The sequence below is a fragment of the Falco naumanni genome, chromosome 9 (genome assembly GCF_017639655.2).
Source record: "Falco naumanni isolate bFalNau1 chromosome 9, bFalNau1.pat, whole genome shotgun sequence".
NCBI classification, from domain to species: domain Eukaryota; kingdom Metazoa; phylum Chordata; class Aves; order Falconiformes; family Falconidae; genus Falco; species Falco naumanni.
The window spans coordinates 18,448,209-18,474,658 of NC_054062.1; the positions used below are offsets into that span (position 1 = coordinate 18,448,209).

General features: G+C 49.4%; 1 protein-coding gene across 3 annotated transcripts in view; it reads left to right on the forward strand.

Moving 5' to 3' along the window:
* The first annotated feature begins 373 nt into the window (after window positions 1–373).
* The window catches only part of AFAP1L2 (actin filament associated protein 1 like 2), a 71,372-nt gene continuing 45,295 nt past the window's right edge, over window positions 374–26,450 (forward strand). For 2 of the 3 annotated variants that reach the window (XM_040606825.1, XM_040606827.1), the window contains exon 1: window positions 376–531. In XM_040606825.1, the coding sequence (XP_040462759.1) occupies window positions 516–531 (16 nt within the window). In that variant the 5' untranslated portion in view covers window positions 376–515. Of the gene's footprint in view, window positions 532–26,450 lie in introns of all 3 variants that reach the window. The other variant, XM_040606824.1, reaches the window with a different exon arrangement.

The window sequence follows — 26,450 nt, forward strand, 5'->3', positions numbered from 1 at the left end:
CCTGAAGGCGGCCAAAGCGCCCCCGCAGCCAGCGAAGCCCCGCACCGCCCGGAGCGCAGGAGGCAGGCGGCGCTCCCCCGCCCCGGGCACAGCGCTGCGAGCAGCGAGGGGCGCGGGAGCCCCCCGGGCGCCCGCCCAGCACCCTGCGCCCCCCCCGCCCCCCGCCCGAACCCCGCTCCCCGCCCGGGCGCCGCCAGCCGGGGGGATCCACCCGGCGGGGAGGGGCCGCGCCGCGCCGTGCGGGACAAGCCGCAGGGCCGCTCCCCGCTCCCCGTCCCGCGATCCCAGACGCCCACCCCGGGACCCACGTCCCCAGGTCCCCGGTCCCCATCCCGGACCCCGATCCCGGCCAGCTCCGCGGCTCCGGGGCGGGGCGGGCGGGGCGGGGCGGCCCGGGCCGGCCGGGGGATCCGGCGCCGCCGGAATAAGAGGCTACGGGAGCGCGGCGGCGGAGCGCAGCGCAGCCGGGCAGCGCCGTGTCCCACAGCCCCGGGGACCCCTAGGCCGCAGCCCCCATGGATAAATACAAAGGTGAGGTGGGGCGTCACGCGTGCCCCGCACCGGGAGCGCTGCCGTGCCCGCCGCGGGGGTCGGGGAGCCGCGATGGCGGGGACGGGGCGCTGCGGGGTGGCGGACCCGCTGGCGCGGGGCGCGGCGGTTTGCTGTCCCCACGCGTGGGAGAGCGCGGGGTCGGTGTGTTGCGGCGGGTGTGGGGGGGGGCAGCTCCGGAGGCGGTGTTTCCCGAAAGGGGGACCAGGGGTCAGCTGCGGGGGAGGGGGTCCCCGTGAGGGGGACCCGAGCTCGGTGCCGGGGGGGGATTGTCCCGCGAGTGGGACCGGGCGGTCGGAGCGGGGGTCTAGCTCCGCGGAGGGGGCGGCCAGCAAGTGGGGCGGGAGCCAGAGGCCGGGGGAGGCGAGCTCCGCGCGGGGGGAAGCGGCCCCGCGAGTGGTGCGGGGTGCTGGGGGTCGCGGGGAGGTGGGAGGCAGGGCGGCCCCGCTCCGGGGTGCGAAGTCCCCCTGTCCCTGCCCCGAGTTACAGCATCTGCGGATCCGGAGCTTTTTGTGCCGCTGAAGAGCAGCGTCGTGTTTCGTTTTCCGCAGCCACCGGCTGTGGCTAACGCTGCCCGCTGCCGCTCTCCTCCCAAATTACCCATTTGCATGGACTTTCCACCCTCCCAGGCTTAACAAGGCACGACATGGAGTGTCCTGTTTTTCTCAATGCAAATAGGTCGGTGGCGAGGGAGAGGGCAGGTGAGCTGCCTCCCTGCTTTCCCTCCGGCAGATGCCATCGGGGCTGGTGGTCACCCACGGCCCGCTTGTTCTCTGCAGTCAATGGCTCTGGCGCTTCCTGCGTGACGCTGCTGGGTCACTGCCACCGAACCTGGTGCATCTTGGCCCTGTGGGTGCACTTGGAAACTTCTCAAACTTCAGTGTTCCTTGCCAGCTGGAGGAGGGAGGGTTTGGGGTGAGGTGCTTGGGCTTGGGGCGCTGGGGCATGTGTGGGGTACTCTGATTTCTGCTACTAAACGGTGTGTAAAAGTCTCCCTTGGAGGAGGTGGATCCAGCACTTCTGTAGCACAGAACAAGCCTCCAGGAAATGTTACCTGTTGAGAGGAAATGTAGCTCTCCTTCTAACTTCTGCCCTCCTTATGCAGCTTGAACATTTAAGTGGGGAACTTGGTACTAAACAAATATATCCCTGCCTGACCTCATTTGGGCTTGTTACTGTCAAACTGGCAAGGTTTGGCGGGCCCTCAGCAGATGCATTCAAGCTTGTAGCCCTTGTTCTCTAATCCTGCTTTCGCAGGGACTTCGTACATCAAGGTATCATATTGTGTGAAATTAATTTTTGCCAAGAATGTGTATTTTTTTTGACTGTGCAAGCACTTTAGCATTCTGACAGGGCTGGCACTGTGCTGCCTGTTGCATTTTGATCCTTTTCCTCCTTACAACCAATACTTTACAAGCCTGATAAGCACGATAATACCATCCTGCAAAAGTGATGTTATTAAAGATTGTATTGCAAGTGAAATATTGTGTAGCTGTTTGGGTGGGTTTTTTCCTGGCAGGGTCTGTACAATTCTATTTGGTTCCAGTAGCAAAGCAGTAGATTCATTAAGATTCAGTGATGTTTCATATATTGTCTTTTTAAATACGCACACTGCTCCCTCAGAGCAGTGGGGATGTTCTCTGCACATGTGTATTGAATAACGAGCACAACTGATTGCAGAGCCTTGCCAGTTCTTTTTGCATTAGTGGTAGTGCACGGGTGGGAGTAGGGGTGTGTTAATGTGGGTACTGAGGCAGCTGCAGGTGATGGCAACAGTTCATTTTGTGGGTGGGAGGTGTCCCCAGCACGTTGGGGTGGCTGGAGTCACCTGGGGCTGCTGAAGTGGGTGGGAGGAAGTGCTAGGGGAGAACGTGTGGGAGTTGGGAGCCCGGAGGAGCAGGTGGAGAAAGCAGGCAAGTTGTTTATTAGTAAGCACAGGGGATATGTGCAAGTTCTGGTGGGGATATCTTGTTGCTGCCGCAGTTGATGTGAGGAGTCTGCATCCTTGCTACAAGCCAGGCAGAGCACTTGTGCAGGGAAATCCTTTAATGATAGAGAGGGATGGACTCAGAGGGATGTTGAGCAATGAAATGATGTTCTGGGAAGAGGAATTTGACTACAACAACTTTCCTATGTTGCAAGCAACATTATGAAGGTTGCAAGCATCAGCAAACAGCAGCATTTCTTTGCTTTAAACACGGGCAGGGGTGTGCTTTAATCAGAACTCTAACCTGGTGCACACAGGAGGTGTCCCCCCCTGTCCCAAAGGCAGGGTGAAGCAGCTGGGTGCGGTGTGTGAGGCTGGAGCTGGTGGGGTGGCACCCATGGAGCAGCGAGAGCTCGGGCTGTTGGACTTGCATGGTGGGAAGTGAAGGAGGGATTGTGAAACTCTCCTGGGAATGAGTTTCCTTTCCCAGCCTCTGCAAATGGGGTTGCAAGGCCAGATGCAGGAAGACATTCTCTTGACTCTTGTTAGGGTCTTAAAGCTCTGAAGGATGATCTCAATATATGGCAGGGTTGGCTTTTTTTCTGCCAGGCGACAGTAAGGAGTGTCTTCTGTTGGTGAAGGTGCTGTTTAAAAATCCACCTCCTCCCTGCGACTTAGGAAGTATGTGGGAGACATGAAGAGCAAGAGACCAAGGGGACAATAGGGAGACCTGCAGAGGGTGGGTGTGCATGAAGGTGGTCACTGTACCCACAGCTGTGTAGTGACAAGGACAAAGCCCCTCATTTCTTCCTCCTCCTCTGTTCCCTGCGAGCGCTCTCTCCCTTCTTTCCCATACGTTTGCCTTTGAGATTTGTACAACCATCTTGTCTTGTGCTCCCTGTTACAGTGGCACTGTGGCTTCTTGCCTACTCCTTGCCCTGCTTGTCAGACATGGCTGGCTGGTCTGTGACCAGCCATCTCAAAATCCTGGGGGGGGAGAGGTACTAAGGGCACTGTTACTGGTGAGGGGTGTGTTGGTTGCACCCTCACTTACCTGCCACCCCTGTCAAGCCCTCTCAGACCAACCCCTTGTTGCTGCAGCCAGGGGTGATTCCCCTGTGATGCAGCCCCATGTCGTCTGAAATGTCAAGTGATGTGAGCATTGAGATTAGTATTGTATTTTTAGTGTTAGAGCTCTGTAATGGAAATCAGAGTGACTCGCAGCCCAGTTCTTCAAAGAAAAGTGCTTGGCATTCTTGTTTTACTGCCTCTGAGCACAGACACGAGGTTCAAGTTTCTTATCTGAGGGTCTCCCCGAGCTCTGCAGGGCTTTGGTAGTGTTTGCAGTGCTCTCCCCAGGAGACAAGCATTGTTCTGTCTGTGGAGGAGAGTTTGTCTCCTTGACAGAAGTCAACAGTTTAGTATTGATAAGGATTAAAATGCTGGCTTGGTTGAAGGATGAGGTGTCTGCTTGCTAGTTAACATGTTTTAAGTGGGAGGAGAAAGGGGTGTGGGTCTGTTTGGGACTTCAGCACGTGTTCTTTTTAATAAGTTCTGGCAAATACAAGGAAACATGCTTGGGATTAAACTGCAAAGTGGAGACGTGAATGAAAGACAGGAGCCCTGGTAATAATCCGAGGCCCTTTATAAACACTTGCTTATCAGAATCAGAAATGGATTGATTCATATTAACATGATCTGGACTCTATACAAACGTATGTGGTTTCTCCTCAGCTGGTCATCAACACAGCTGTTGTTTAGCTAATTGTCTTGGTGTAATTGGGAGCTGGAGAAAACAGGACAATGTACTGCACTGTACCAAATCAATACGATTTTCAGCTGCTGGGCTGAACCTTCTTTTAAACACAGGTGAAAATTAATGTCCTGTGTACCCTCATAACCTATATAGTAACTCTCATGTAAGAGTGAACCTGGTTGGTTTTGGAGCATGGAATGGACTCTGCTGGGGCATAGGCAGCAGGAGTGCAGAGTCATTTACCCAGCAAGGATTTAGGAGATGAAAACCTTTTCTGTGGCTGAAACCACAGCCTGCTTCAATTATACATCTACCAAGCCTTCTTACGCACTGTCACCTGTGCCTGTATAATATTTTTGGTCTCCTCTAGCACAGCTGCATTTCTTGTGTAAACAGGGCACCTGAGGATGCTCTGAGTTGAACTGGGTGCACTTGAGCCTCTCCAGACCAGGACAGGTTCACTGTAGATGGTCATGAGGCTGTAGGGATGCTGGCTTTAGCCCCATTAATGAGCAGTGATGGTCCTTGAGGTGGGTGTGTGGCACTGCCAGGCCTGGAGGTGCTCCTTTTGCTACCCCCAGTTTGTCACTGGGCCTTGCTCTGTTTCCTGAGAGTAAGGGGCAGGGATCCATGCAGTGAGGGACAGTGGGAGTAGAACCCCTGTAGCTCTGGGGACTGTTCCCTGCCTGTGTCCCTACCAAAACTGCCAGGAGCCCGCTGCTAAAGTTAGTAGATGCCCAAGGGCTCAGAGCTTGTGAGCACTGCTTCTGGAGTGCTCCTGGCAAGGCACGAGCTCTTAGTTTTTTCTCATGGTGTTGACTAGTGTGTGAGGCAAGCCTTGCTCCCATTCCCCCAGGCACCTTTGCCACTCCCTGCAGCAGCTCTGTGCACGCTGTGCTGGGAACCAGAGATGTCATGTGAATTAGTTTATTGTTTGGGGGTTTCACTGATTGCTTTCATTGAACACCCACAGCCCAGGAACACAAGGAGCATCTATCCAAAAATGCCTGTAATGCTTTATTTTGGAGCATGGGTGGCTCTTTCAGCTCCTAGCAGCAGTGATGGACTGGGGGCAAGCTGGCAACTGGGCAGCTGACATTGCCTAGGCTCTGCAGGGCTGCGCACCAAAGCACCACAGGCTTTAAAATCTGAATTCAGGGTGCCTGCTCAGCTGCACCCTTGCTCCACAATGCTTCCATCTCAACATACAGCACATATGAAGGATTTAATGACTTGACCGACTCCTTCAAGATTTTATGGTAAATCCAGAACCTGAACACCAAGCTCATTAACCAGTGGCTATTTCCTTCCTTGCAACTGTCCTGCCTGGATCTAGGGAAATCGGGGATACCATTCTCTTGAAGTCCTGTAAACTCTAATTTGCTGTACGCTCTGGAAAGGCCGGAGTCCTGTAAGGCAGGAAAGCACATCTTCAAGCAATAGCAACCAGAGAGCCTAGAGCTTCTGGGGATATCTTGGGGAACCAAAACCCAGAGGTGCACCTATGATTAAAGATGATGCAGAGCACGTGCACCTAGGACACAGGTGTTCCTCTTTGAAGCTGCCTGCCTGAAGCACAGATCCAGACCCAGCAAGTAAATTGGGATCCTGCAGTCACACAGCCAGTTTGACAACCTGCATGGAGTTGTTTGTTTTGTGTTGGAAGTAGTCATTTGTGCTTTTCTCTCAGGTCAGCAGACAAGACAGACTGGTCTGGTCTGTGCTGCAGACTGTAGGTCAGAGATGGGTCTCACATGGCCTTGCCCCAAGGAGCTGCTGGTGCAAGTGCCAACGCAGTTTCTGGGTTGGAACCACTTACTTGGCTCTGGCTTGGGGGTGGATGGGGAAGTGTTGGTGAACAGGAGAGTTCCCTGGCGGTAAGTAGCTGGGAGAAGGCATTTCCATTGAAAGAGCTATGCTGCAATTTGCAGAGGAGGGGTTAAATTTGGGCACTTGTTGCTCTGTGCTGCAGTGCATGGTAAAACCTTGTGTGAACTGGAAGAATGACTGTAAAAGTTCAAAAAGAAAAATCTGTTTAGAAGTTTTCAGTAGGAAGACACTGATCTCCTGGTACCCAAAGATCATGGGTGGTTTTTTGTTTGGTTTTTTTTAGGTTTTAAAAAATAAATAATAAATCCACTTGAATCCAGGGAGCAGAGCTTGAGAAGGAAAAAAAAACCACCCAGAAAACACCAACCTCCAAAACAAACACAAGTTGCTAAGGGTGGCCAGAAGAGCTGAGCCCTTTGAGTAGCTGCAGCAAAGCCTGCAGGCACCCCTGCTGCGGGGCTGGGCATTGGGTCCGCATCCAGCTTCCCACTCCGGCTGTAGCTGGAAAAGAGAACAACTGGGGCAGAAATCACCGAAAGTAGTTGAACTTGTGGCTGGTGGGCCAGGATGGCTGTGAGAGCAACTGTCACTGAAGGAGGCACGAGGCTGGTAATTCCTGCTGGCAGGGAGGGTTTGGCTTACCATCGCCCGTGGAGGTCGGCTGAGGCAGCGCAGGACCCGCAGCATAGCAGGGTGCTGCGGCGAGGAGGTGTGGGAAGTGCACTGGTTTGGTCTAAAACTCAAAAGATGAGGGTCAGGACTCGCTAAAATATGTTTTGTTTGGGCTTTTTTCTTCCCCCTTGACCTATTGCTTTCTTCGTGGGCAAAATTCCATAAAAGCATGTCTGAGGATGGTTTGGTGTATGGCAACATTGTCTTTGGTTATTGACTTCCAGACAGAGCTGTTTATATCTCAGACTTATGGGATCAGACTGAAACTCCCACATAACATACGGACTTGGCCACCTGCAGTTTAACAAAAGCCAGTATTTTCCACCCTTGGGTGGACTGTGCTCTGTCATGTACGAAGATTTTTCTCAGCCTTTTTATTCTTTTTCTCTTTTTCCTTTGGATCCGCTTAAGATAAAAGCGTAGTGCAAGGCTTAGAAAAAGCTAGGGAATAGGGATCCACAAGCCTTAGCTGGCAGTTCAGCCTGGGGGCTTCTTATTTCTGAGTGTAGGAATCTCTTGAGACGATCAGGAGCCGCAGCCACCCCCAGCACTGGGGTGGCACACTGGTGTTTTTCGTTTGCTTTAGGAGACCAAATATTGTAAAAAATATCTTTAGACTCACAGTCTTGCTAATGATCAATGGATCTAGACTTTCTAGAGTCGGCACTGAGTTTGGGGTGCAGAGGTGGGCAGCTAAGCAGTTGGCATGCTTTGTAAATAAGTTTGCGTAAGGCTTTGGCAGCAGTGCTTTGAAAGAGGTGAGCCTGAGCCAGGAGGTTCTTGCAGTTCATGCTCAAGTCGTGGCTTGAGCCCTTCCCTCTTGGACTGAGTTAGATGGGGAGCAAGTCTTGGGCTGCTGCAAGGAGGGGATCTCCTCCCTGGAGCCTGCGTGTGCTCTGAGGCAGCCAGCTTAGGCAGGTGGTGAGGGGAAGTTTGTGTGCAGGCTCCTGTGAGCTGAGATAAGGTATCTGCAAAGAAATCTCTGATCCAAAGTTGCTCTGCAGATCTCATCATTGCTATTTATCACTACAAAGTTATGACAGTTTATAAAGGCTTGGGAAGAGTAAGCTGGCTCGAAGAGAACATGCATTGCTCAAGGTTTTGTGATGTTGCTAGTGGCTTTAGCTACTACCATGTGAAACATGGAACTTTCTTCCACTGAGGAATGCGACCAAGTCATCTGCAGCCTCGCTGATTTGTCATCTCTGGAATAAGCCAGTGCATGTGTCTGGTCAGTCCCAGTGCCAAACAGCTCTGACTTCTGGTGGTCCTGCTGTGAACGAGCCAAAATCAGTAGTAATGCAGAGATGCTCTTTGTCGCCAGCAGGGAACAAGTACACAGTTGCAGTAAGGTGGCCACCACTTGTGATAGCAAAATACCACAGACTTAGGAACTGGGGCTGCCTTTAAAAGCAGACATGTGGCAAGCTCAGACTCCTGCAGCGGCTTGTGACAGCTGGAGGCCATCTGCCCCATCCATCCCATCTGCAGCGTCCTCTCTGTTGCTTGGCTAGGGAGCATGTCCTGGCTCCTCTTTTTAAATCTGGTGTCTTCGAGGATCTTTTGTGTTTTATTACACTCTCTAAAAATGTGCTATGTAGTCCTGAACGGTGAGAACTTCTGCTGTTTTTACTGTCATGCTTCTTCATCGCCCTGGGGTATACAGAATCAGGCAGAAAGCTGGGATTGTAATGTACAGTTCCACATCTGCTGTAGGCTTGCTTGATCTTGGCAGCTGCTGAAGTATGATAAAGCCTGGCTTCAGAAGAGAACTGCTTAGACTAATTGAGCCCAATTAACAAAGCAGTAGAGGTATCTTTACCTTGCTGTAGTTAGTTGGGCTGAGGGGTGGGATATCCATCCATCTCACCTAACCACAGCTGGCTTTTCGGTCCCTGTTAGGAATTCGGTATGTTTGCACATGGGTGAAGGCAGCCTTTTGCTAAAAGACAAGCAGAGTGTGAAATTGCGTGAGCTAGGTCTGAGTGGAGGTGCAATGCAAAAGCAGGCAAGCCTGGCTGCTGCCTGTGGTCTGGGAGCCATCCTCCCCTCGCCTGAGGCCACGGCAGAGGAGGCTGCACACTGACCAGGGTGGCTTTTGCTCCACTGTCTGCTGCTGCAGGGGTCTGGAGCCTGCTGGGAAGCACAGAGACTACGTGCTTTCTCTCCTGAACTCTTTCAGGCCCATGGGTGCTTTGCCTTGTCTGGGGCATGTTGCACTTGGTGCCTGGGGCTGTAAGTGCAACCAGCACTGGAGCTGCAGGTGCTTTTGGACTTCAATAACTTTGTTTGTTACGTTGGTGCAAAGTCCCCAGTGAAAGGCCTATGTGACTGTTTTGGGTGAGTTTGGTTTCCTCCACACCCCCATATTAGTGGTCCCCACTTCTGTCTCGCTTCCCTGAGCAGCAGCATTGGAGCCAATTGTGGTTGTCGGTGATGCTCAGCCTATATGTGGTCACGGTATCTTTAAAAGCCAGCGACCTCTGAAACAAGTCATCTCTGCAGAGCAGCTTCTTGTGCACTTTGCCTCCTCCACCCCACCAATTTATCTGGTGCTATCAACTTTGGCTAGTCTGTGAGAAGGCTGTAGGAGAATGTGAGGACTAACTTCTTGTGATGGTCCTAATCAAGTGTTACCGGGCTCTCTCTATAACCTAACTAATTCTAACACTGAGAAATTAATAATGTAAACCCTTTACTGCTAACAAGGACTTGTCTCAGGGCCAGGGTTATATGGGGTAAGGAGCAACCCAAATGTTCTGAGGTTTACAGCAGAGATGTACTCGCCTTAACACAAAATCAGAAGGTCCTGTTTCTTCTTACTGATAGGAACCAGAAGTTAGCTACCACACACAGTTCAGCAGAGCAACACTTGCAAATGATTTACTCTTGAGTTAAGCATGGTATTATTTTATATAAACACAGGTTCTTATTACTGCTTCAACTTTATCCTATCTTCTCTTCCAGTCACATTGTAGGATCCATGCACAGTGTCTTTCAGCTTGCTCTGATGAGCAGTGCTAGGTGATGGTATTATCTAGTTACCTAGATGCTGTGTCACTTTAATTTGCTGTAGTTAGAGCTTTGAAATTGTTCCCCTAGTGAGATGATACTTACTAGGTTTCCTTTCAGGTGCTGAAAGGAATTACTGGCTTGTTTGGTGCTGGTTACCCTAATGCATTACTTGTACAGAGCCTGTAACTGATTAAAGCATGTCAGAAATGTATCAATGCTTGCAAGCGTGGCTTGGATTATATCTGAGTCCATCTGAACTCTAAAGCCTGGTTCTAGGAAAACCCACTGATTTCGTAAATCAGTCTCGAAGTGTGTTCGTTACACTAACCTATACTCTTGATTTCTGATATATGTTGTAATTCTGTCTCTGATCCTGATCAACAGCTATTGAGACACTGTTAATGTGGTCTGTCATCTGAGCGCTTGGATTATGGTAGCTAGTCACGCTTTCAGCTCGGCGGGCTCTTGATTGAGTCACCTATCTATGCCAAAATACTGATCAGATCTATTTGAATGGGTTATGCTGGCTTATACTGAGCCAGCCCAAACTGGCGGTCTGTGAAGCAGAGCAGACCTGGGCGGGGATGCGGTTTGCTCTAAGCCTGTGTCTGTTAGCACTCTGCGCTCGTGAACTTCACTGGATGTAGTTTTCAGATCAGGTTGTTCAAACAGATGCTCTCTGCGTGTAGAAGAGGTCTATTTCTGGAAATTGAAGTGGGAGTTGGCAGGGTGGAGGGAAGTGAAATGGCAATCAAAATTCCCGTACGTTATCCCAAAGGCTGAATTCCCACGTCTGGCTAAGAGGGGAAACAAATGCTTTCTAGACCCAGGAGGCTCAGCATTCCCCAAACCAGAGTGATTTATTTTTAATTCTGATAGTTCGCTGGAGCTCTTAAACCAAAAGAGCAATGACAGTTTTATTGTACTGCTTAGAAATAAACGCAGGATCTCTGGGCAGTGCTGAGGCTGGGAATCGTGGGGTGCTGTAGGAAGGGATTACCGGGATGCCTGGCAGTTGGGCATCCCCACCAGCACAGGTGGGTGCTGGGGCAGCACCCAGAGGCAAGGTTTGGCTGTGGATGAAATTGTATTGAACAGCACGGGATTTCACATTCACGTTTCCTTGGCCTGGCTGCGTCAGCCTTCCTTCAATTCTTTGGCTGAAATAATGACATCCCCCTAAGGTTATGTGCTGGGGTTTTTTTTCATTTGCTGCTGGTATAATTCCAGCTATGGTGAGTTTTTTTATTTTTGTGGTGGTCAGTTACAAATCCCACAGGAATGTCAAAGGCATGGGGACCAACAGGAGCACAGGCAGGTGTTGAGCACAGAGAATGGTACTTGTATAAGAGGGTTTGAAGATCATACATAGGGTGTCCTATTAGTGCTGTGCGTGTAATAAAGTGGAGTCTCCTTGCAGTTAACATAAGCTGTTTGCTGTCTCTGAAACTAGTGTTACTCCAAAACCAGGATGAGAACCAGGGACTATCGCATACCACTTGCAGATCACATGTTCTTGCATCAGTTTGCTGCTTGGTGTCTCCGTTAAGAAACGTGTAGGTCTGGAGGCTACTCCAGTGCTTTATTTAAGGTATTCTTACAACATTTAACTCGGGGCAGACAACCTCACACCGACAGCCCTTATTAGCTACAAAATCTTTGCAGTTTGCTTTTGTTCCCATGCTGGATTGAGTTTTTTGTTGGAAATGCTCTGTTTTCAGCATATGTTCTTGTTTTTCCTGATAAACATGAATGTGTGTTGGCCCATGTTTAGAGGAGGTGGGAAGGGCCAAAATAATTCCTGGTGCCATTCCAGCGTAGTCAATGGGCTGACCACAAGGATCAGGCTGGATCTAAGTTTTAAATAAGGTTTACTGCAAGTTTTACCAATTTTTATTGATACATTGCTTAACCATATTTCTAGTGCAGTTGATAAAAGATGCCTTTGACATGCCAGGACATCTACATTTAATGTGACAAAAGCTGACTTGTGGTAGAGGAGGAATGCAGAGCTGGCAACTCCTTAGCCAAAGAGAAATGTTAACAGTTCCGGGCACTAATAGCACGGATGCGGCTGACCCTTACTCCAGACAATTATTTGGACTGTAAAAGACGAGGAGGCTCTACCACACTGGAGACACGCTTTAGGGAAATGCAGCCAAATCATCTGTGGGCACTTCAGGGCTGAGGGCCCCTGCTGTTCAGGGCTTTGGAGCTGGTAGTGGAGCCTGCACCAAAGCACAGGCCCCAGTGGTTCATGACATCTTCAACTTCTCTAATGCTTTGGGCTGAAGCCTCTTCAGCTGCTGAAAAACGGTGCTCCTGAGAGTGTTTGCTAATCTCATATTCTGGGCTGGAATTTCAAGTCTTCTTTCAACCCGTGATTTTAAGATTGCTTTGCCTCGTTCATACATTTGGTTTTTTGCCTGTTATTCCCAAATGTGCAAACTTGCTCTGCCGTAGTACAGGCAGAAGACAGTAAAATATTCTATTTTGAATATATAAAGGGAGCTGCTGCTTAGCACAAACAGAGCTGGCTTCTAGATGAAAGAGCCAAATGCCAAGCTGTTGTGTTTCAATTTGAGCAGGAGAAGCTTTGATCTGGAGGAGATGACTCAGTCAGTAGCAGGGAACAATACTTTACAGTGAGTTTAGAAATAACACCCCAAGATTTGGGCTGTGATGGCTTTGACGCGTCAGTCATAGTGTATATTATGTGAAAATTAAAACCACAACATCTGAAATGAAGTGTAGAGGCTTTTCTGAAAAGAGAAAAACCACTTCTGATGTTGGTTGCCAAGAGTTTTCCTGAAGCCAGAAAGAATTGGAGGTGGGGGATTCCTATAGAGATAGGAATAATGAGCAATGTGGACAAACCAGGAAGGGGAAAGGCTTCCTGCAGCACGGCTCAAGCCAGAGGTGGAACCAGGATGAAAACTGGGATCTCCTGGCCCCAGGGCAAGGCTCCATGTGTGCTGCCTTCTCTTCACCCCGACTCAGTGTGTCCCCTCTGTCACCCACCGCTCGCAGCACTCTGGATGGGAAGGCAGATGCGATCAGAGCCTGCTCGGTCACGGGGTTGGCTCCAGTTGCATGGAGCAGGGATGGCCAGCTTCTCGCTACTGAGCTGCTTTTATCTGGAGCCAGGTGTCCAGACCCAGGTCAATGCAGCTGTGTTTTGTGGCACCGCTGCAGACTGAATAAACACAGCTGGACCTGGTCTGGGTCTCAGCACCTGCCGCAGCACATCTGTAGAGCGAGCTGTGTGATTTGGTTGGTGTGCTGTGTGGCCAGGATCCTGGGGATGTGGTGAAACACATCTGGCTTGATGCAGCAAGCTGTTGGCAATTTCCAGGACTAAAAGAAAGTGTCACTGGGGTTCATTATTTCTGTGGCTTTATTCTACATTCAGCCACTGACCTACATTTTGTTCTGTGTTACTGTCCTCTATATACGGAGAGGGCCTCGGAACATTTCTTTGTTCTTTTTGGTGGCTGTGTGCACTAGGCAATGGAGACTTCTTTGGCACAGTCATCTTGTGAAGTATCCTGCTATCTAACTGTTTATTTCTGCTAAGAAGGATGGCCCAGCCCTCAGCCTTACAGTCCTACCTCCCTGCCTGCACAGTCTATGGCACTCATTCTCCTTCTCGCCAGCAGACAGCTACTGGCTTTTTACTATGTTATTTTGCTGCTGGCTTGGCTCACTGACAGACTGGGCAGCAATGGGAGCAGGAGCATTTTACTGGGGAGAGGGACCAGTCCATTGGTTAACAAAACATTGTCAAGTGGGCTCACTTGGAATGTTGGAGATGTTCAGGTCCTTCAGAGATGCCTGTTGGCAACTGTGTCCCTACTCTGTGTTGTAGCCCTGGTCACACAATTTGTTACAAAACAGTAGTCTGATTAGGTGGTCCAAGCTAGGCAGGTATAGAGGTGATGAAATTAGAGAGGGGAAAGATCCTTTAAGTCATCTAGTTTATCCCATGTTCCAGAAAGTGTGCATCTCCCTACTTAAATGTGGTGTATTGCCATTGAAGTGACTTGCTTCCTTTATCTCGGGATTATTTCATGGACTGTAAGGTCTCATTACACTTATGGATATGATGTATAAAGGCATCAAATTATTAGTATCCAATGTATATAATGGAGAAGTAAGATAATTTCTTTCTTGGCATGGCAAAAAAAGGCCATTTTTGCTGATGCCAAAGGACAGCCAGTGCTGTGATGTGAGAACTGGAGAAAGTGTGTCTGTACCAGGGGATGCATTGAGGATGCAGCTACCCACATCGCATGCTGTCACCAAATCAAAACCATTCTGGCTCCGAGTCTCACAGCCAGCCTGTGCTTGGCAGGCAGCTGCTGTCCTCCTGCAATGTCACCGTGCAACTGGTCAGCTTGTGCATGTATGAGTGCAGAGGTTTTGCTTGGGGATAGTTCAGAAGCTCAAGGCTTGCAAATAAAGTGGACAGAGCGTGGCTGGAGGGAAGCAAGGTCTTCCCTGGGTGCAGGCAGGCAGCAGGGACTACTTGCGTTGTGGCTGGGAGGGCTCTCTTTCTCGCTGCAGCTGGTGGGCAAATGCCCACCTCTGGCAGGGTGTGTGAGTGAGGGGCTGACCTCTAGCTGGTACAGAGCAGGGCTGATGGATTGCATCCCTTCCTCGAGAGGAAGGGACAGGATCACAGGTGCTTTCACCCTGGGGGTGCATGGGAGGGAGATGGAACCTGCTGTCCACCCTACAACAGAGGGCTGAGAGCTCCCAGATGTCACCAAACCTGTCTCTTCCTTTTTGCAACTTCCCTTTGTACATACCATTATCATGGTCTGTCTTGCTGATGCATTTCCAGGAACAACTACCACTTTCCAAGTCCTGCAGAGATGGGGAAAGTTCTTTCTATGAAGGCTTGTGGAACAGGTGATTGCATTATTTCTTGTTTTAAATAGTTTTACTGCGACCGTAGCTCCCCTGCCACAGAGAGCACTCCTTCAGCCCAAGAATCTTTCTTTTAGGTTATGTCTTCCCCTAAATCCCAATCTTTTTCAACAGAATAGTTTTCAATGTATTTTTACTGACGCTTTACTATTCAACTCCAAAGGGACTTTGAGAATTCTCCACCCCAGCCTCCTGCTCGGAGCAGGCCCAACACTGAACTCAGACCAGGTTGCCTGGGGATTTGTCCTGTCAGGTCTTGAAAACCTCAGAGGACAGACTTGCCGCAACAAATTTTCATGGAGAATTTTTTTTCCTCGTGTATCCATTTGGCACATCCCTGTTTCAATTTATGTCCGCTTCCTCTCCCACTTCTCTGAAGAGTTGGGTCATCTTGTTAGTGTCCTCACAGGTGTTGGAGGGCTGCTCTTAGCCCTTCTCCACACTGTGCAAGCCGTGCTCATCTGCCGCTTGTGCCCTCCTGCTTTGTCTCAACTCCTTGGTGTGCAGGATTGGACGCTGTTCATGCAGCTGTGGATGTTGTAGCCTTTCCTACAACTTTCTCGAGTCACTTATCAGGGCAGCTTTTGTATTAGTGTTGAACAAAATGCTGATTTGACAAGAAATCTGAGCCTTGCTCAGCCAGGAATTGTACTCGTTGCCTATGCTTGGACGGCTGAAATTTGGGAGGTAGGTGTGAATATAAATTAGGGAGGGAGGGAGGGTGGGAGGAAGAGTGTTAGGTGAATTTAGCCTGTTCTCTGACTAGTATTTACAGATGGGATCAACATTGTAATTGAGCTTTTAAACCTTAATCTACAGAAGTGCTGAAGTATTTCTGCTAACTCTAAGTATGTGACCACTGACTCTGGTAGAGGCTTGCATGGTTTCTTGGGTTAGAGTTAGCATAAAGGTGGAACATAAGTTCAATGAAGCTGGAAAGAAAAAGAAGGGATATTGCAGGGATGCAAAAGGGATTATGTTTGGTTGTGTCAATGGAGATGGAGACAGAGCTAAACTGACCATGACGTAGAAGCAAATGAGAGCCTGATGGACTTGAAAACACATTGCAGTTCGGGCTAATCCCAAACAACCGTCCAGCAGTATGTAGCATGGCAGTACAGGTGTATTCCTAGTTTCTGGTGGTGCTTTTGATATTCCTGTGCTTCAGTTTACTCCTGTCTTGAATGCATAGCATTGCCTTTACTATAAAACAGTTCGGGGGTGGGGGGTGGGAAAGGCTTTACCCAGTGGCACCACTTGAATGTTAAAGGAAAAGTGTTTTCTTGTGAGTAGCACTGGCAATGTGTACGTTAGCAAAGACATTAGGAATGTGGGCTCCAGTCCTCCAGGAAACGGCCAAAAGGACCTAACCAGAGGTGATACTGAGTGTTATCAGAGTGACACCTCTGGGAGCTCATCATAGTTTTACCTCTTGACAGAAACAGCCCTGTCTATTGAGTGCACGCACACAGTGAGAATACTCCTCTACAGCTATAAAGCCTTTGCAATCAGTTGGGGTTTTTTTGAACAACTTCTAGATATCATAAAAGTGATCCCCATGAATTATAAATAGTAGTAAATGCACCTGAAAACTTGGGTGCCATAATGGTTATTAACTACTCCTAATGTATGTTGTAACAAAATGTAACTTCAGTCCAGAATTGATGGCTATCCTCAAAGCTATAGGTGTGCCCAATACTGCAGTATTGTCAGGGAGGTCTCTTTTAGATTGATGTGATAAACGTTCTATCGGAAACCAAAACAAGTCTGTACAAATTTCCACTTGCAGCAAAGGCCATAATTTTTAAGTATAGGACAAAGATGATAAATCCAGCAGGGAACAAGGAAGTCATGTAGCAACTGCAAAAGATCCAAACATATGGAAAATTCAATTCTATGGAGAATTAAGTCACTATTATGTAATCAGGATCAATGGAAATGAGCTGATGTCAGTATTGGACTGGCTTAATGCATGGATGGAAAATTGTGTGCTTTCAGAGAGACCTACTAATAGGAGTGGAAGCTCCATGCACACTGTGGTTCCATTAACTGTTAGGGTTTTTTACCTAGGAGGGGCCTGATCCAGACCCAGCAGAGGTAAATAGGGTTTCTGCCAATCTGAAACTGATTTGGGGTCTGAATCTAAAAGATCTGTGGAAGATGGCAAATGGTAAGAGCCTGCGATGAACACCTACCTCATACTGGTGGTTCAGGGTGAAATATCCCTTTCTTTCCATCTCTCTGAGCCTTTTACACTACAGGTTACTTGCTCATCTCCAGGTGGAGCTACAGTGGATCAGCAGCCTCGAAAAGCCCCTGCCCAGGTAGGGATTTCCTTCCCAAACCTGTAGCTGCAGACTGGAAGAGGCTGTACTTGGCACCAGGAGGGAGGGGTGTCCCCTGTGTCCAGGGCATAGAGACTGCAGCAGTGCTGCATGCTGAGAGTGTTGCAAAAGCACCCAGAGACCTTCCTAGCCTTCTTATAGCGTGACTGTGATCCTGTGAGACAAGAGCATGTGGTAGGGAAGGGATGTAGAGCGGCAGAAAAGCCTCTGGAGCTGCATGAGGTGTCCTAGAGGAGGGCGTGTAGCCAAGGCACCCATGCAGGTCCTGTGCTTGAGTCTTTCTTGTGACAGGGCTTGGTAGCAGCAGTCTTGTAGCTTGTTGCTGAAAATAAGCCATCATCAGCCTGGCAGCTGTGCAGGAAACACCAGAGCATGCTCTTTGGAGTGAGCACACTCTAGCAGATGTTACTGGAGGCTTGGACTTGAGGGAGGGTGGCAGCAATGCATAGCTCGAGGTATGCATGTGTATGCTCTGGCTAGTGTAAAGGAATTGGCAGCACAGAAGTACACTGTGTCACAACCTCCCTCCTGGAAGAGCTGCTTGGGTTCAGCACAACTTAGAGCAGTCTTCCTTTGGCCACTGGCTGTTGGGCACTTTGCTCCTGAGAATCCAGCCAAGCATTCTTCCTACTGTTGTGAAATCCAGGAGGAGGTTTTGAGGGTTTCTAGGGTGCAGGTTAGGATTTTTGTTTGTTTGGCTATCTTTGTGTTTGTGGGAGTCTTGGGGTTTAGGTTTTTTGGTGTGGTGGTGTCTTGGGTGGGGTTTTTTTGCTGGTTTGTAAGTGAGGATAATGGGGAGAACATAGCATGTAATGGTTCAGTGAGAGTTTTACGCTCTGGGTACCTTGGGGACCGAGATAGTGATCAGGGCACAACACTGTGACTTACTGAAGGTGCATTATTAGTGGTGAGCATCAGTCACATATTGAAAAGGAAGGAACTTCTGGGGGGAAGCAGCAGGCTTCATACGGAATAGGCTTGATATTCTGGAGTGTTACTGTGTAAGAAAACATGCCTCCGAATCAACAAATTGGGGGGGGAAATGTCAGTTGTTAAATGTTAGTGGATGGAGCTGTCACTGAAGTGGGTGTGTGGGTGGCTTTGAATTAACAGATGCCAGAGGTGGGGAGAGAGTAATGAGAGCAGAAGGGATGGGTTAGTCTGACCTTCGACAGTTTCCAGTGAGAGCCTGAAGGGAGTGGGCGAAGTGAGTGTGAGGTCTCTAAGGGTGTTGTCACAGGAGAGGACCTGAGTTGCTAAACACCTCACGCCCACTGGAAAGGGGAGCTGCCGACATGCCCTTAGCTCTTCCCGCAGCCAGGCACTCCTGCTGCTTGCTCTATCCTTGCTCTGACAGTCAACCCACCCCCTGGCTGATTCACCTGGCCAGCCTAGTAGCAGGGAGAAAAAGAAAAACAAAATCCAAACAAAAAACCCACAGAAAGCAACCCAATGAAACTATTCTGTTGCTGCGTGTGTCTACCCCTGAATTACAATTGATATGGCTCGGTGCAGGGTGTGCTGGGTGCCATAACCAGTGCAAGGGAGGAGTGAAAGTAAGTAGCCAAAGGCAGGGAGAAGGAAAGAAGAGCACAGGGGTCTCATTAGCTCTGTTGGTTCCTCATTTGGAAAGTTTCTGGGTCCCTGAAATAACCTTGATATTTCCCAAAGTGAACTTATGGAAAAGTATATGGAGGGGGCTATGACATGCAGAGAACAGACAGACTTATCTTCAGTTCCTTAGACAATTCTTCCCTATTTCTAGTAAGCCTGTTCAGTTTAACTGGAGAAACACTTTCTGTGCTATGGAATAATAGCTCTTAAAATGGTGCTAGAGAGGTGAAGGCACCCTTGACTCTGTGAGCAGTGTTAAAATGATTGCTTCTGCTTCCTGCCCTGCAACTGTGCAGATCCCTTGAAAGTTAGCCAGTGTCTTTCCTGAGAAACAGCTGCTTAGAAATTTGGGAGGAAAAATATTTTATTCCTTTCATTCTGGCGGATTTGAGCCTCACCAGCTGGTTGAGAAGCCTGCCAAGGCTCCACATGGTTGTGGAAACGTACAGTAACTGGGCATAAGTAGCTCTAAGCCCTCCTTGGACTTAAGGGTGAAAATGTCTTAATGCTGGGAAGCTGTTGAATGTCTCTTTCAAAGCAGAAATAAATCAGAAGGGAATTGCTGTCTTTGCCAAGAAATAAACTTCGTCCTGGGGAATTTGCTGTCCCTGTTTCCACAGCACCTCTCAGGCTGTGCCTGTTGGCTGGAGCTGTCCAGGCCCTCCAAGGCCCTCCTGCTGTTAATGTCTGTGTCTGAAATACAATATTCATCCTAAAACCCCGGTTCTTAAACTAGATTTTTTTTTTTTGACTGATTGTATCTGTAACTTGTGTTATTTCAATCTGAGGACCAGGTTCTCTGTGTCGAGGAAAGCTTATTGCTGATTTCAAGGAAATTTTCTAGTTGTAGCAGGCTGGGTTAAACAAGGAGAGGCAGGCATATTTCTGTCAAAATTACTTTGCTCTAACCAATGCCATTTCTGACTGTTTTTGTTTTTTCTTTTTTACCCTGAGTAAACCACACTGATTTGCTTCTCTCAATTCCTTTCCCACCCACAACGTGGAGAAAAGTCTATATGAATATTTTGTTTGACTGCTGTAAAGCAAGTATTTTGTTTGCTGTAAATTGAAAAGAAACATGTTTGTCCCAGTCCTAAAGCCTATCTCTGGATGGAAAACTAGATGTTCCCTGGCTTAGGATGCGGTAGCGGTACTCAGCCACAGGGACAGCCTTGTCCAGCTCAAATGTGTGCCCAGGCTGGGATGTTATGGTCCAGGGGGATGGGTGGGCTTGTAGATAAGTAAAGAACTGGCTGGATTTTGGGGCTAATGAAGAAAAAGGTTGTGATTTGTTCTCTGCCTGAACTCCTGCCTTCAGGGTGTGTGGGGAGGGCCCTTGCCTGCAGGGGACGGTTGAAGGCTATGTGGGCTGATTTTAGTCTTTTTGTGAGTTCTGTGTACACATTCTATCTGCCAAAGATGCTCTTGCAGCCAGGAGCTGCCTGTGTGTGGCTTTTGCAATGGGATAAAAGCTGTAGGTGTTGCCAGTGTAGTAAGGGCTCTCCAGGTAAACTTCCCCTGCCTGGCTGGAATAGGTCAGTGTACTTGTAGCAACCCTGACTGCTGGTGAAACTCAGATCAAGGTTTCTTTGATGTAGAGTGAATTGTTCTCTTGGGATGGAGTTCAGGCTGCAGGAGGCCAAGAGCCCAAGACTTTAACAAAGCAGCATCAACCTATTTGTATTTTTTCTTTGTATACACTATACAAAATTTCTGAACAAGATGTTCTTCTAACCCTATGAAAAGAAAGGCCAAGAGGAAGCGTGATGCACTAGTGGGAGGCATTCAGATGCTGCTGAAATGGCATGTTGTAACTTGAAACGGTGCCAATGTTTCCACTGTAAATGGAATGCAGGTGAATGCCGATTAAAATGAGCCCGCACAATATCTGTCTGCTGCATCTGTTGTTTGGTTTAAGGTAGCATCTAGAAATACAGGTGAGGGAACCAGATTCTGTCCATCTGGTGATATATGAGTGTTCTTATCTCTGTATTTTCATCCTGAAACAGAAACCCAAACAAACCACAGATATGCAATGTTACTTGCTCTAAATAACTATGTAAAGAACCCTAAACACACATTACTACTTATGTTTAGTTTTTGATGAGTAGACAGCTTGGGGAAACGTTAGCTTTATTTATTACACCCTGTCATCTTAGTCTTGATGTGTATAAAACTCTGATAACTGGCTTGGTGACTGAGGGGAGAGCAGTGAACGTTATTGACTTTATTAAAGCTGTCAACATTCTCCCGTAACATCCTCCTAGGCAAACCGATTAAGCACAGGCTACAGAAGTGGACAGTGAGGTGAGGCGAGGCAAAAACTGGTTGAACTGTGATGCTCAGTGGGTTGTGACTGGAGGCCAGTCACTAATGGTGTGCCCCAGGGGTTGATACTGGGGCCAACACTCTTCAACATCTTCATTAATGACCTAGCTGAGGGGCAGAGTACATCTTCTCCCAGTTTTGTGTTATCTATAGAACTGCTGGAGTTGTTCATACACCAGATGGTGGTTCTACTGTTAGGAGGGACCTCACTAGCCTGAAGGAATGAGGCAACAGGGATCTCCTGAAGTTCAAGAAAGAAGGGCAAAGCCCTGCCCTTGGCGGGGGGAGAGGAGGGAGGGATAAGCCCAGGCACCTGTATGTGCTGGGGCCAACCGGCTGAAAGCAGCTTTGTAGGAGAAAAAACCCAAACTTGGGGGTCCTGGTGGACACAAAGTTGAACATGAGCCAGCAATGTGCCCTTGTGGCAACAGGTCAACAGCCTCTGGGGCTGCATTAGGCAGAGTGTTGCCAGCAGGTCAAGGGAGGTGGCTTTCCCCCTTTATTCATCCCTGGTGAGACACCTGAGGCTTGCTGGCTCCAATGCTGGCCTCCCTGGTACAAGAAAGAAGTGAACGTATTGGGGCTAGTTCAGGAAAGGGCCATGAAGATGATGAAGGGATTGGAGCATCTGTCAGACGGAAGGAGGTTAAGACAGCTGGGACTGCCCATCCTGGAGGAGTCAGTTGAGGGGTCTCATCCATATCTATAAATGCCCAGTGGTGGGGAGTAAAGAAGATGGGGCTTAGTGGTATCTGGTGAAAGGACAAAACGCCATGGGCACAAACTGGAACACAGGAAGATTCTGTTTTAATATAGGAAAAAGTTTTTTCACCAAGGGCTGTCAGAAAGTCGAACAGGTTTCTCTGAGCAATGTGCTGCAGCTGCCCCTGCTCCAATGCAGGGGCTTGGGTTAGCCAGTTTCCAGAGGTGCCTGCCCATCTTACCCGTGGGAGCAGTGAAGCCTCTCTGTTGTCAGCACAGTCCCTCTGAAGGGATTTTTGTCATCAGTGAGAAATCTGGGATGGAGTATGTGTTGCTCCAGGTCTAGCAGCTGCTCATGCTAGGTACACCCTTAGTAATGGAGGAGGAACTTCTAAACAAAAGCGTATGCAAGCCATCCTGTCGTGCTTCTCCACAGAGGCACAATCTGTATCGGTCAAGGGAGTTTTAGCTTCCTGGAGCAGGGCCTGTGTTCCCATAACATGTGACACAGCTGCATGGACAAACACCCATCCCATCACGCTGGATTTACTTTTGGCATGCTCCAGGTATCTTGAGTGAATTCCTGGCTCTTAAGCTATTCTACAGATGAAAATCTTGAGTGTTGACAGTGTACTGTCAGGGCTGGAAAAAGAGGTTTTTCTGTGCTAATGGATTTACTGCTTCCTTGATTTCCTCAAAACACTGCTGAATGTGTCATGCAGAAAGGTGGTTTCATCAGCAGTTCAGTTTGGCTGGAGGGAAGATGCTCTCTTGGTTGGTTCAGCATGAAGTCTCCCTTGGCAGGTTAGTTCCTAGGCACCACCAAGCTGCTGTTTTCCATTCCTTTGCCATGAACAAAAGGTGAGCTCCCACCCCTGGCCAGCTGTGGTGGTTGATGTGGGCAGAGCTGCTTGCCAGGTTGCCCTCCAGCCCAGCCAAGCGTGGTGTTTGCCTTGTCGATCCTTCTTGGCTGCCCTCTATTTTAAGAGGTTTGGAAGTGTCTCTACGATGGTCCTTGCCAGAGGATCTGGCACTTTGGGTCTCCTACACATACTGGAGTTCAGCTGGGCAGGAGGGAACTTCTAGTGGAAAGGCACATCTGTTACTCCTTAAGCGTGACCACTTTCAAGGTTTCCATCCCTACAGCAAAGCAGTTCTTAGCCAAAGGCTCGGTAATCTCTGGTTTTTCAGGAGGAGAGGGAAAAGGGAGTAAGTCTTCAGGATAACAGATTATTTTTTTAACTGAAGAGATGAGTTTTGTTTTAAATTACAGCATATTGAGTCAGTGTCTTTGACACCCACAGCTGTGTTGGTGGCAAGCTGCCAGAGGGCTTGGTCAGGCAGGACCCCACGTGGCTGCTGTAGCCTTGTGCAGGATGCACCTTGCAAGGAGCCTTGCACAGCGGCTCGTGGAGGATGCCACACGGCTCCTGGGCCTGGCTTTGCTTCTCCGGCAGGAGTGTTCCTGTCAAAGGGTGCAAGCCTGCCCAGCAAAACAAATGACATTGTTTTCACATGGTGTAAAACCACTCCCTCCACCTTCCCCTGCACCACTGCCTGTATCCCGCCTGTAAATCCTGAGGGGAAGCAGCGGGCTGAGTCATCTGGCACTGTGTGTGCATTTACAAAATAGAAAGAGTGGAACACTGCAGAGGCTGGGAGGAGAAACCAATGCACAAAAGATCTTGGCCAGAGGTGGTGGGTTCCCCCATGCTCTTTTCCTGTCCTCGGGCTTAGTTGCTGACACAGACTGCCAGGTTTCAGCTGTGAGGTGATCAATATGAGGTGGTTCAAGAAAAGAGTCGATGAGGCATTAAACTGCTGGGCTAAATTTGCTTGATTTTCCCTTGGAAAATCTTACACGTGAGGCTTTTCAAGACAGGGACAGCAGTATTGAAGAAGGCTTGCACAGGGAAGGGCTTTGAAGATGTGTGATGCTGGCAGCAAAGATAAGAGGACTGGCTGTGCTTGCCCCACAGCACCCAAGGTGATGGGGAGGCTGCCTGCGCAGCTCTGCCCGTTTTGGCCGCTCCCTGTGTTAGCTGCAGCCTGCAGCAATGTAGCTTTGATCTTGCTTGCCCAAGGGTAAGTGAGAGGGAGCACCAGGGCTGCTCCTGGAGGTTCCTTTGGAGTAGGGTAGCCTGCTGTGGTGGGGTGCAGCCTGAGCAGGGCTGAGCCTAGCCTGGTCCTGTTCCCTCAGGGTTAGCTGGTTGCTTTGCAGCCTCGCCGCATTCTTTCCTTTCCTTCTCTCTATTCTCCTTTCCTCCTGGCATGACAAAATCTGAGCAGGGAGGTTTGGGTTGCTCTGCTGGGTCTCTCCTTCCACCTGCTCTGGCAGCTGATCTCCTCTTAATGAACAAAATTGCCTGGGGATGCCATTTATCCAGAGGAGGCATTTCCCCTGCACTATTGCATTGATTTAGTGTGGAAACTGCATGTCCAACCTGTTTATGGGTGCTGTTATCTCTTTCCATGCTTTCCCTGGAAAAGCTGCTTTTTCAGCAGCAGGGCTGTGCTGGCAAGCTTTCTCCTCTGTGAAAGGGGCAGGGTGAAACACCTTGCAGTCCTGGTATTGTACGACGGGAGGCGGAGGAGGAGAAGCGAAGTGGGGAGGGATTGCTCCTTTCCTCTCTGCATATCCCACCCACACTATGAGAACAGGGAGTTTGCTGCTGAAGGAAATGGGAAGTGAATAAAGGAAAGGGCTCCTTCGCGTGCAGTGTGCGCAACCTGTGGGACATGCTGCTCAGGCCAAAAAAGTCACTGCTATTAGCCTAGCCTTTGAAAAGGGCTTGCTAACTGGACATGACCCAAATCTGTCAGAACTCAAAGCAGTAAGCCTCCACTGTGCCTCGTGGCCAGGCAAAATCAACCTGCATGCTTGCAAGGAACACAGAGCAAGTATGTCGTGGGCTCCTTGGTCCAGGGGGTTGTACAGCAGCTGGCATGGGGTGGGGTGGTCCTACAGGCAGCACCTGGAAAGCCTAAGCCTGTCCCTCACCAAGGCAGTGCAGCCCAGGGTGGGAGAAGACGCTTTGTAAGATGCACTGGCAGTATCTCTGTAAAGACTTGCTGTCCCATCTGGTCGGGGTTGTGCCATACCGAGACTCAAAGCTTCGGCACCCCAAAGTGCAGAGCCAACCCGAGCCCTGTCGGTTGTTTCGGTGGCAGGTCTGCTCTGCTGTGGAGCCTCAGGCATCAATTTGGGCTCACTGGCCCGATGGCTTCCAACTGCTGCTGCATCCCCCTGGCTCCCCAGGATCCCGGTCTGGGATTTGAGGCCGGGGGATTTCTTTTTGTTTGTTTAAGAATGTTTTATTCATTTATTCCTAATTGCATACAGTTCTCATCATTGCTCAGGCTGTGGCTTTCAGCTGTCTTGAAATGAAAAGAAAATACATGTTTGTCTTCCAGCACCTTGGAAGCCAAGGGAAGCCTTAGCCAGAGCCAAGATGTAACGTGGCAGTAAAAACACTAATATCCGATGTTCCCCTAGATTTGTAATTAAGAGCCGATGATTTTCCCAAGGTTACCAGAAGGTCACTAGCCTACAGGACCTAGTTGTCTGGCTGCCATAATGCTAAACCTGTTCCTATGGCAATTAGTTGTTCGGTGTTGGGTTTTATGCTGATTTCAGGGTTTTTTTTACTTTATTTCCTTTACAGTGAAGGCTGCTACGTATCACCCTCCTTCCTGAGGCAGCCAGAATCTCAGCACAATTTCTCGGTACTGCAGCATCCCATAAGGGCCACAGGCAGTGCCAGGCACTCCGCGGGGACATCGTGAGAAGCAGCCCTTTTCCCAGGGGTCTGTCGGTCCCAATACCATCGCGGAGGTGAAGGGGGCCAATGCAGCTCCAGTGGCTTCTACGGGGGGCTGTGCTGGGGCTGCCACTTGGTCATTTTTTCTCATAGTATTTTTGTCAGAGGAATGCACCTCCTGACCTGCTGCTTGCAGTGCTGCCTGGGAGAGCAGAGGGCTGGGAAGGGGGGTCCCGGCTGTGCTCCAGCTGTGACTCGCCAAGCTGCTTCTATTTTGGGAAGGGCTGGGTGTTTCCAGGTCCCTTGGGTGCGTGCTGCGTTTGCCTTCTCGCCTTTGTTAATGCTACTTGGACAATCACGAGGGCCTGGAAACCAGCCATAATTAATGATTATTTTTTATTATTATTAAGTAAGAAAGAAACAAAATGCATCCTGCTTACCTGCCTCTCCCTCTTCTGCAGAAGGGATGCCTGCCTGAGTGGGAAGGGTGCAGGAAGGGCTGTGTTGGTGCAGGTACCAGCCAGTTCTTTTGCCAGGCTGGTGCTTCCCAGGCCACACCTAGTGTAGCAAGGGAAAGAAAAGATATTTTTGCCCTATTGAAAACTTGGCTCTTGCTTCCTGCTTATATTAGAAGGTGAAATGTGTTAGGAATGAGCACAGTGTATGTCTCGGGAGCTCCTCTCCTCTCTGCTTACTGGTTGGGAGGTTTTAAAGTGACTGCCGGTTGGGAAAGTGCAGGCTTGCTCATGCCTGCTTTACTGCTGAGACATCCCTGCCCCAGCCTGGGCACGGGCTCGGATCCTGTCCCAGCACAGGCTTGCGCACAAGCGAGCTGTGCGCACAAGGACGCGTCGTCAAGGGATGGAGTTAACAGCATGCTTGGCTGCTTTAGTTGAACCAGGGCCATAAACAGGCCAGTCACAACAGTACAGCGTTTTGTAAATGTCTGCCCTTCTGAGTTGCTAAAAGATGGGCTTATTAGTGATGGATTAAGGGAAATACAAGAATTTAACACAGCC